The sequence below is a fragment of the Danio rerio genome, chromosome 7, assembly GCF_049306965.1.
Source record: "Danio rerio strain Tuebingen ecotype United States chromosome 7, GRCz12tu, whole genome shotgun sequence".
Taxonomy (NCBI): Eukaryota; Metazoa; Chordata; class Actinopteri; order Cypriniformes; family Danionidae; genus Danio; species Danio rerio.
Window position 1 is genome coordinate 14,537,585 of NC_133182.1, and position 11,729 is coordinate 14,549,313.

The 11,729-nt window shown below is 36.3% G+C and overlaps 1 protein-coding gene across 1 annotated transcript; it reads left to right on the forward strand.

The window, feature by feature from the left end:
* The first annotated feature begins 109 nt into the window (after window positions 1-109).
* Window positions 110-7,257, forward strand: mrpl46 (mitochondrial ribosomal protein L46). Its single transcript, NM_001002518.1, is given in 4 exon segments — window positions 110-380; window positions 2,652-2,853; window positions 3,444-3,614; window positions 6,806-7,257. Coding segments are annotated over 4 exon segments (861 nt in total). The 5' UTR covers window positions 110-140; the 3' UTR covers window positions 7,054-7,257.
* The last annotated feature ends 4,472 nt before the right edge of the window (window positions 7,258-11,729 follow it).

Sequence of the window (11,729 nt, forward strand, 5' to 3'; positions counted from 1 at the left end):
ATTTAACTTTAGTATTTCATTAACTGTTCTTTGAAAAATCTCTAAACAGTTTTATTTAAAAGTCATTTCCCCCTATTTTCGAAATGGTCGCGTCGATTTCGTGAACTGCGCAATGCACTGCGTGAGCACGTGTGGGCAACATGGCTGCGCCCTTCGCTAGAGTTTGTCAACCTTTATGGAGGAAAATAACTACAGCTATATTAAGCAAAGGGGTGAGAAATGTATCGTCCACTAGGCAACAGTGGGCAAAGCTTAATGTTAAAACTGCGGGAGCTGCATCTCCGTGGGCGCTGCATGGAGCTGTGTGTCTGCAGAGACTGCCTGTAGTCTCTCAGGACAGGAGCCCCATAGAGGAGGACTTCATGGAGCTGATGCGTCAGGTCAGACAGAATTCGTAGAGCCATTTATATTGTATTTTTATCGCCTTAGTTTTTATTATTTAAAATGGACAGTACGCGCATCACAATGTTTATGAAAATGGTACAAAGTAACGGCTGTTTATTTGTAGGCTATATAGATTTTTGTACGTTATTTAACGTTAGCTTATTTTAAGGCTGAGTGTGAGGTATAGTTGGTTTTATATTGACACATTCGTTCAATGACAGCTTGTGACATGCTCTCTGTTTTGTTTGCCATGGTTCTTTGAATATTATATATTATATTATATTGTCATTTTCCTCATGGGGACCAAAAATGGTCAAAATGTACTGATATTGCTATACTTGTGGGTATATCTGGTCAGGAACACACACACACACACACACACACACACACACACACACACACACACACACATACACAAACACACACACATAAAAGAACAAACACGACATATAAAATGTAGGAAAGCAGTACATAAATACTTGTTTAGGTTGTGAGAAGTTGATAAATGTAAGATAACACAGAGTATAATACACTAAAAGTGCTGACAATAACAGCTACTCCTCAAAAATAATAAACTAATAATTATTGAGGCAAAGTTGGTTTTATATTCACACGTTCGTTCAGTGACAACTTGGGACATGCTCTCTATATGGTTTACCATGGTTCTTTGAATATTATATATTATACTATATTGTCATTTTCCTCATGGGGACCAAAATATGGCCAAAATGTACTGATATTGCTATACTTGTGGGTATATCTGGTCAGGAATACACACACACACACACACACACACACACACACACATAAAAGATCAAACACTACATACAAAATGTAGAAAAGCAGTACATAAGCACTTGTTTAGGTTGTGAGAAGTTGATAAATGTAAGATAACACAGAGTATAGTACAATAAATTTGATGACAACAACAACTAAAAAATAATAAACTAATAACTAATAAACTAATAATAAACTAATAATTATTCGCTCAGTGACAACTTGTCACATGCTCTCTATATTGTTAACCATGGTTCTTTGAATATTCGGTCTGAAATCACACGTAAACATGACTTCAAATCAACATTAGCACTATTTATTTGTCTGTGAACGGTGTTGTAATTTGATAGCCATTGGCTGGTAATATGATTTCACTATTCAGAGTTTGCAGATAATATTTTTCTGAATTTAAATTGATAAGGAGAAAGTCTGAATGTGTGAACACAAAACCAACTTTACCTCACTGTATTTTGTTTTTGGTAATTAATTGTGCCATTGATTTAAACAGCTTCTGGTTGGTTTGTTTTACTGTGGAGTTGATCTCAGCTTTAAAAACATTACAAGTAGACATAAAGATTATTATTTTTTGTCAATTAAAAAAAATTACATATAGATCCTCAGTTTCAAAAAAAGGAAATCATAAAAAGATTTTTTTCACTTGTTGGAATAAACCGCCAACTTATCCAGCATATGTTTTACGCAGCGGATGCCCTTCCAGCTGCAACCCATCACTGGAAAACATCCATACACACTTATTCACACACATACACTTTAGACAATTTAGCTTACCCAATTCACCTATAGCAAATGTCTTTGGACTTGTGGGGGAAACCGGAGCACCCGGAGGAAACCACACGCGAACATGCAAACTCCACACAGAAACGCCAACTGACCCAGCGACCTTCTTGCTTTGAGGTGAACGTGCTACCCACTGTGCCACCATGCAGCCCCTTTTAATAAATAATATAATATATTTTTCTTCAATGCTATAGAATTTATGTAATTTTTCTTCTGTTTATAAGCATATAAACTCAAACAACGGATAATTTCTTGTGTCCAAATGATTTAACTTGAAATTTCTTGAGATCCTGCGATATGCCTTGCAGATTCACACATTGCGATATCGATGCTGACACAATATATTGTGCAGCCCTACACCCATGCACACTCATACACTACGGCCAATTTAGTTTATCCAATTTACCTATAGCGCATTTGTTTGGACTGCGGGGGAAACCGAAACACCCGAAAACCCACACAAACACGGAGAGAACATGCAAACTCTATACAGAAATGCCAACTGGCCAGCTGGGACTTGAACCAGCGACCTTCTTGCTTCGGGGCAACAGTGCTAACCATTGATCCACCCTGCCTCCAATTTCCATAACATGCTTTTTCTAATTATTATAGTATGCAATGTAACATTGTTTATGCTGAGTGTCTATTAATATGCTTTCTATCAATTCATTTACGGTTGCTTATTGTTTCAGATCGAGTTTGAGAAAAGTCTGCTAGCGGACCATGAGGTGAAGGTCCTGGAAGATGCTGCTCGAATGAGCCGGAAACAAGATGAAGATTACGATTCGGATGAGGAGGACGATTACAGAAACAAAAAGATTGTTACAGCGCAGGATCTGGAGGATGTTTGGGAACAGAATCTGAAGCAGTTTCAACCAGCTCCGAGATTACAAGGTGAACAATCTACAAGCATTGCTTTTTCTCGATTCGTGACTGGACATGGGATGATAACCGGTTTCAAAGGCTTACTGTGTTTTGGAAAAGTTAAGTTTTTTTTGAGGCAACAGAAAAAGACCCTCCACATCAAAATCTACTGGTCAGCCTACGATTCAGCAAACATTAAAAAAAACAAATTACTTAATAACAAACATCCAAGCATGCTGAACAGAGCAGTGGCTTACTTTATATCCAAAGCAAAGAAATATATCCAAAGAAAATCCATTCAGTTTGTAAAGAAACTAATGAAGACAGCAGAATTTCATGATTTTTTTTTAATTATTCAGCCTGACATGTTCCAAAATACTTTAAATGTTTCTTAAAATAAATGATGTTATGTTCAATGAGGGAAAAAGTTGTTGTTTTTTTGACTCAGACATTTAAAAATAATAAATTTTAGAGCAGTAATCACATTGCTGTAATACTTTTATCCAAGGTTATCATACCATCAGAATCTTATAACGGCCCATGCCTATTCAGGACATTTCAGAATAATTAAAGCTGCTGAATATGCCATGCAGCTCATCTCTCCATCAATCATGTTGCAGGTGACGGTGAGACAGACATGAGCTCCTTAGAGCGTTGTTTAGCAGATAGTCTCGTCCTGCTGGTACAGAAGGATGTTGGCAGTCAAAAGATTTGGCTTCTGCCTCAGATTGAGTGGCAGACGGGAGAAACACTTCGACAGACGGCCGAACGTGCCCTTGCGAGTCTTCCAGGTAATATTTCTATTGTAATATTGAAGTCATTTGCTTCAGGTTGTTTGTTTTATGGTGAAGCTGAAAAAAATATTTAGTCACTAAAAGCGTTGCCAGATTGAGTTACTGATTTCCAGCCCAAAAGCTCTCCACTCAAAAACGTTCACTACCAAAAAAAAAATGTATGTGATGTTGATCTATGTTCACGTATTTCCTTGAAAACACAGATACATTGTTGTGTTATCCGCAGAAATAAAACTGCAGATAATAAAGGCTGCTTTTGAACGTGTGTATTTGTGTCTTAAAACAGCATTTTAGACTGGAAACACTTTTTGTTAAGTCTGCCATTTGACTGAGTTTGAAAAAAAAAAAAACTATAGCTATTGAAAAACTATCTCAGTTTACACTATACAGTACATCCTACTCCCACATGAACATTTACTCAAAGGAGAAGAACCTGAATGTCCTAAAGAACCCAAAATGTCGGTATTGTAGCAAAAACCAAACTGTTAAAAATTCTTGTAGAATGCCCTATTTATAATGTTATCAGACAACAATTTTTGTCTGGAGAGACTTTAAATGAAATATTTAGAAATGTGAATTGTACAATTTTTATCAAAAGTAAACCTTAAAAAACTGTTTTATAGTTTTATCTTATATATTATTATTATTTTAATTGTTAGAATATTTTTTAAAATACTTTTAAAAGTGGTATTTATAAAATGTATAAGTGTTTTTATGTAGGCAATTTTTGTTTTTATATAGGCAATTTTTTGGGTTGACAGTGAAATGGTCATATTGCACATGCTCATGTAACCACCATAACAGACAAAATTGTGTCCAAAATATGAACATAAATACTAAATATAGCTGCAAGCAGCAATTATCGGTGGCAAGCAGCCTAGCGGCCACATGATAAACAAGCATGGCAACAAGCTGCAGAGCAGCTGAAGAATTCTATAAATTTGGTCTGAGCCAAATTTGGTGGCAATTGGACTAACAATATATTAGTCCAATTCAAAACAACAGATTTTTAAACTAATTCAAGATGGTGGACAGAAAGTTGTGTTAATTAGGGAATAAATTATATCAATGTTCTTGGCAAGATCCAAGAAATCTAACAAGACATGTCTCGTGACATTAGACGAAACTATTCAACAATCAAAAATTCTAAAACTTTTGTATGATTTCTATTGATAGAATTGACTTGTTTGTCAATTTTACCCAGAAGGTGGCGCAAACTGATGTGGTTCGGTCAATTTCAGGCCTAGATCACACACTTTAAGTTCTTTTTACTTTATTTATATATATATATATATATTTTTGTAATTTAACAAGCTTTGACATTTTATGTCATTTTGGCATAGGGATTATTTAAATATGTTAATAAGTTCAAAATCTGATCACCTACAATGTTAAAAAGCTATTACTGCTGTTGTTGTTAATTGGCTTTTTTATTTAATGATTGTTAATTATTTTTTGTCTTGTCACCTAAAAACATTTCAACATACAGTCTGATTACTAAAAAACCCAATTTGGCAACATGGATAGAAAAAAAAAGATATTTATCAACAAACACATTCTGGTTAGAGAAAAGCTCAGTATGGCTTGTAAAATAAATAAATAAATTCATTCTTTTTCTTTCTGCTTATTCCCTTATTCATCACGGGTTGCCACAGTGGAATGAACCACCAACTATTCCAGCATTTGTTTTAAGCAGCAGATGCCGTTCCAGCTGTAACCCAGTACTGGGAACAATCCATACACTCTCACATACACTATGGCCAATTTAGTTCATCCAATTCACCTGTCTTTGGACTTTTGGGGAAACCGGAGCACCCGAAAGAAACCAACGCAAACACGGGTAGAACATGCAAACGCTACACATAAATGCCAACTAATACAGCCAGGATTCGAACCAGCGACCTTCTTGCTGTGAGGCGTTTGTGCCAACCAATGAGCAGATAAATAGAAAAACCCAATTTGGCAACATTGATCTCAAACAGGCCAAAAAAGTATGCAGATTTTGAACAAACACATTTTGGGTATAGAAAAGCTTAGTATGGTTTATAAAAAAATAAATAAATAAATTGGGACAAAGTTTTCATGATAAAAAAAACGTTTAGCCTAAAAGTGATAACATGTAGGGCTGTGTGATTAATTGAAATTGAATCGCAGTCGTTATTTGGCAATTAGCCATCCTGAGCAAATCGTCACCTTGGAATTATAAGGTTCTATCTGCGTTCTGAATGATTTTGAGGTATTGAGCTTTAAAGATTTTTCATTTCATATCAAACAGTATGTGTGTAACATTTGCTTTTTAAATAAAAAGTCTTGAAAATGTAAACAACTTATAAAAAACATCCCATAATGTAAATACGTTTTCTTGTAATAAGAATATGTCAATAACTAAGTTTTGACAAAAATGTCAGATAGAAGCTCACTCAATTGAGTGAGCACACTTTTGTTCTGCTCAATCAGAATTGCGCAACCGAACTATGTGGAAAGCCCACAATTAAACAAACCGGACAGCGCGGACAAGTGGGATGATGGTGTCTGCCGCTTCAGAAGCATTAATAGACTAATTCATATCAAAGAAAAACAGCATGTCGGTAATATGGAAATATTTTGGTTTCAAAGTCACAAACACCGAACAAAAACAGATCACTTGTAAGAGCTGTCGCAGAATTGTTGCCACAAATCAAGGAAATACAACAACCAGCACCTAAAAACGCACAACAGGCCAGTGAAACTCAATCTAGTAGCGAGTAGCAGCAAAGTACAATTTGTTGTAAAATTGTAGCAAAGTACAATTTGTTTGCAGCTGTTTACACCATATAAAAAAAACATCATGAAGGCAACAGAAGATGACTAACGCCATAACTCACTACTGTTTGCTCTAGAGAAAAATGAGTGTTTAATTTCTGAGTGTTTATAAACAAATTTGAATGAAAGTTGGAGTTAATATCTTTTCAGTTCGTTTTGTTAATTAACACACACTGCATTTTAGCAGTAAGAAGCTATGATACAGAGTATTGAGCTGAAGCTTGACTACAAAATTAAATCGCAAATCAAATGAAATATCTGTCAAAAATAAATCGCAATTAGATATTTTCACCAAATCGCACAGCCCTAATAACAAGAATGTCGTTCATAAATGATACGTGCTTCAGGTTAAATTATTAACCTCATGTTTAATCCGATTTCTGCAGGTGCTGATCTGAAGGCCACTTTCCTTGGCAATGCACCTTGTGGATTTTACAAGTATAAATACCCAAAAGACGTTCAGAAAGAGGGCCTCGTCGGAGCCAAGGTTTTCTTCTTCAAAGCTGTGATGTCCAGCCAGAAGCACTTGCCCCTAGAGAAGAATACATTTGCCTGGGTGAAAAAAGATGAACTCCAGGAGTTTTTGAAGCCAGAGTACCTAAAACAAGTCAGGCGCTTCATTATGACTTTGTAATATTGCGGGGGAAAAGGACAAAATAAAGAATATGTTGGTGGAAAATGCCTACTTTTGGATCAGAGGATGACAACAAATAGTATAAATGATGTTCAGATGTCTTTTATAACAATTCGGTGTGTTTATTAATAATGCTCTTATCTGTTTTTGCCCGACACTTAAGTTGCAATTTGTCATGTAAATGTATTAAAATTAATAATGTTTTTCACTTATACCATGTTATTTTTGCTAAACGTGGCATGAAATATTGAAAAAAATGCACTTGTCTCTTGTTCTACCACTTGAGGGCAGTAGAGGGACAAAAAAAAAAGATAAACAGACCTTCCAGGGCCCTTTATAAAAACACAAAGGATATCCAATTATGCTTTTGGCCAGCATATTTCTGTCTTGTCAAATTTAAAGGCCGTGTATTCTGGCTTTCTCATATGCACTTTTATGTCACTCTCTCTTGCTCGGTTGTCAAATAGTCATTGACTTTTGTGCTGTGCTGGTGGAAACGCGGATTAGTGATGCTATGAATTATTTAGGCACCTTGATTATGTAGGTCTCGAAAAATTGGCTGTAGACAGTCATTTCTGCCAGTGTTTTGGGATTTGGAGAAGAAATTACTTTCAGACCTCCTCATAAATAGTGCAGCTGTGGGGTTTTGCGTTGTGTCTTTTTCTTTTAAGAACACACTTGAGAATAGTCCTATTTTGCAAGGATAGGTGACTACACCTAAAACATTGCTCAATTAATTTACCTCAAGCATATGAAATATAACTGGACTTTATTTAGTTATTTGTGTGTGTGTGTGAAAAATTGAGTCATGGTCTTCACAACACAAGTGTACACTACCTTAGCTCTACACTCAATAATAATAATAAAAAATTATTAATTAATTAAAAAATAAATATATTTTTTAAATAGTTTAATTAGCTTTGCTTTTTGTCATTTATCAATTCAATTCATGTTTATTTCTATAGCTCTTTTACAGTGTAGATTGTGTCAAAGCAGCTTAACATAGAAGTTCTAGTAGATTGAAACTGTCAGTCCATTTTTCAGAGATGAAGTTCAGTTTATTGGGGATTAATTTCACTGCTAAAGGTTTGAACACTGAAGAGCAAATCCATCGATGCGCAGCTCCACAAGAGCCAAACCAAGCAAGCCAGTGGCGAGGAACAAGAATTATTTACTCATGTCAAAGTGAAAAAATGCTTATATATGTTAAAAAAAACAATTGCATAAGTTTTTACCCCCATCAGCATTTACAGGGTGTTTGCAGGGTCTTAAATAAAAACCAAAAAAAACCCCCCAAAAAACTAAATTTTAGGCCATAAAAAGTCTTAAATTCACTGAAAATATCGTGTTGTACGTCTTCAATCATTTTAAACAGGTATCCATTTTGCTTTGTCCTAGTATAGCTCACTTAACTCAATTGGGCTGACATCATCCTATGACTAACAGTTAGGGCTGGGTGATTAATTAAAAGTAATCAAAATCGACATTCAGAATCTGTCCAATTTTTTCAATTACTTTTCCTAACTGTGTTGCAGGCCCAGCCCTAACCAATTTGGCACCCTAGGCAAGATTTCAGGTGGCGCCCCATCACATTGCAATAAATTCCACTGCTAGTGTATAGTCATAAGAAACTAAATGGCTTTTTGATCGACTACTACAAGCTGGGAAAACATTAGATAAATATGCCAATGCAATTAACGTTATTGCTAAATAGATCTAATTTTTTAGTGGAAGGACTGATGGGGGTAGTTACATTACTATTACTATTTTCCAAAACATCTATGGCCTTCCACAAACATTGGCTAAGGTTAAAACTAACAGATAGCACTATAGCTATTTATTGATTAGCAATCTGTCAACGTTGGGATGTAAAAAATATCGGACAACAAAAAGCTTCAAATGAAAGAATTCATAGCAAACATTACAAAATATTGACAAAAAAATAAAAGGTTAAGCCTATTAAAATTATATATATATATATATATATATATATATATATATATATATATATATATATATAAAATCTCGGCTTAAACTGAGCAGCAGTGGTCGTTATGTCGAGCGAAAAAAAAAAAAAGAAAGAAAACGACAGCTGTGAAACATAACCAGCTTCGTCTATTTGTAGGAAACACACTTTATATCTTTTTATGGCAAAAGGTTTTTGAGTTATTGCCGTCTATCACTAAATGTGTCAGGAATATGTGCCAAAACCAACTTAACTTTCGCAGGTCAGAGTTCACCAAGCTTGAACTTTCTAGCGCAGTGAACTGCAAAACTTGACGCACGACCTTGCGTTTCCAGTTTTACGCATTTGCGTGCATATGATGAAAGTCTATGGGAAGAAAAGTGCAGTGTGACCGCAGCTTAAGACTGAATTATACTTATTATATTATGTTTTATACGTTATATGATATTATACTTCTGCCAACGGGCACTAGTACAGTCTGACGCAGCCTTCGCATACCTGCGCACCTCTCAAATTAATGTACTTACACGTAGTGCAAGCTTTGTAATTGGTTGATTTGGTGGCGGTGACGACAGTGGCGGCACAGAGAGCCGCGTTTTAGGCAATGTGTGTTTTATTTTTAGTTCAGCGTTAGTGTTCAGTAAATAATAATATATTTCAATACAAAATAATAATAGTGTGTTCACTTTAATTATTTTAAAATTAAGTAATGCACCCTTCATTCAAAAATCATTTGTAATATGTGAGCATATTTACTGTACAAAACTTGTGAACTATGAGGGCAAAAAATAAAATTATAAAAATAAAATTATAAAAAATTAACAGTTAAAATGTTCAATTAATCAAGATTTTGATTTTAGGCCAAATCGCCCAGCCCTACCAACAATACTGTCTTATTTTTAAATGTACATTTAGTTTTTGCAAATAGATACAATTGTAATGTAATGTGTATTTATATAGTGCATTTATTGTGTATGGCTATATACCCAAGACGCTTCACAATGATGTGGGATTTTCCACAACACCAACACCACCAGTGTAGAGCATCCACTTGGATGATGCAATGGCAGCCACAGGACAATAGCACCAGTGCGTTCACCCCACAACAGCTATTGTTAGAGTGGACAGTGATGATTCGGAGGCCATGTTAGGTAAAGGCCAATGGAGGTAATTTGGACAGGACACCAGGGTTACACCCCTATTCTTTATGAGGACTACAATGAGATTTTTAATGACCACAGAGAGTCAAGATGTCTCTTCCAAAAGATGGTGCCCACTGACAGTATAATGTCCCCTTTACTTTACTGGGGCATTAGGACTCACACAGACTGCAGGTTGAGCGCCCCCTGCTGGCCTCACTAATACAACTTCCAACAGCAACCTAGTTTTCCCATGTGGTCTGCCATCCAGGTACTGACGAGACTCCACCCAGCTTAGCTTAATGCCGAGTTCAGACTGCATGATTTTCAAAACAGATGTTTTCACACTGCTTGACTATCTGGGCTAGCGTTTCGTCGCTGCTTTGTTTACACTGCAAGATGGATCGGCGACAGGGACATTCACATTGCATGACTTTACTATAGGGAGCATCGCCGACAACTTCGTCCAAACTACGTCTCATAGCCAAAAACACGTCGTTTATCTTTTGTTATTAACTACATAATGAGAAAGAAGCCTTTAATGGGGAAGAAAATGTACATATTTGCTCACCTGGGTTTAAAGGGAATTAGTCATTTCTCCTCAACGTTGATAATAAACTAATTTCTTTCTGTATGAAACGTCAAACAGACACGGTTGTTCCTGAGTCCTGTCAAACCTCCACTAGTTTTTCCTCCATTTCGTGGGTCCAAATAAACCGAAAAAGAGCGCTTTTAACTTCTCCCCCAGCCTCCCGCTGGCCTGCAGCAGGTATACACACACAAGTGAAAGCTGCTCTCTCATTGGCTGTAGGCGATCGCTGATGTTATTTTCAGCCAAAACTCAATTCACACGGCATGATTTGAATCGCCGACAGCTCCAGATATTTAGCATGCCAAATATCTCACAGGCATCGGCAACTCATCGGCGATTCTCTCAGATCGCGTCTTTGATAGTTCATACTGTGTGATTGTCACTCACGTGCACGAGCAGCGATTTGCCTGTGATTTCAGGCATTTGTCGGCGATTTCTCAAAACCTGTTGGCGAGCCAAAATCCGGGCTAAAATCATGCAGTCTGAACTAGGCATAAGTGAGTAACCAGTCTTGGGCTGCAGGGTGATATGGCTGTGAAGCCTCCTTTCCACTGCACATGACAAGCGACAGACCGGAAGTCGTTCATTTCCAATGGAGAGCAGTCCGGGAGCTGCGTTGAGTTCTGATCAACTCCGTGTGCTGATAATTCGGATCCGTTGAATTATTTGAACTCCTGAGACTAGACCTTATGCTACCTGCTGACCGGATATGATGTATTCCAGTGTTGTCCAAGCAGATCCGTGCGCGCAAGATGAGAAATAGGAGTTTATTTGGTTATTTTTTGAATTATAAAAAGTCTATACTAAAAAAAAACTTTTCTGTTTTAAATGCAAGTAAGAAAGTAATAAAAATATATATTTTAATGTTGTCTCCACATTCCCTCCGATATTTTAGCGGTCTATGAGTTTCTAGTATTCATTCATCCATTAAACTATGTAAACGCACAGAGAATAAAGGCTCTTGATTTTGCCCACCTAT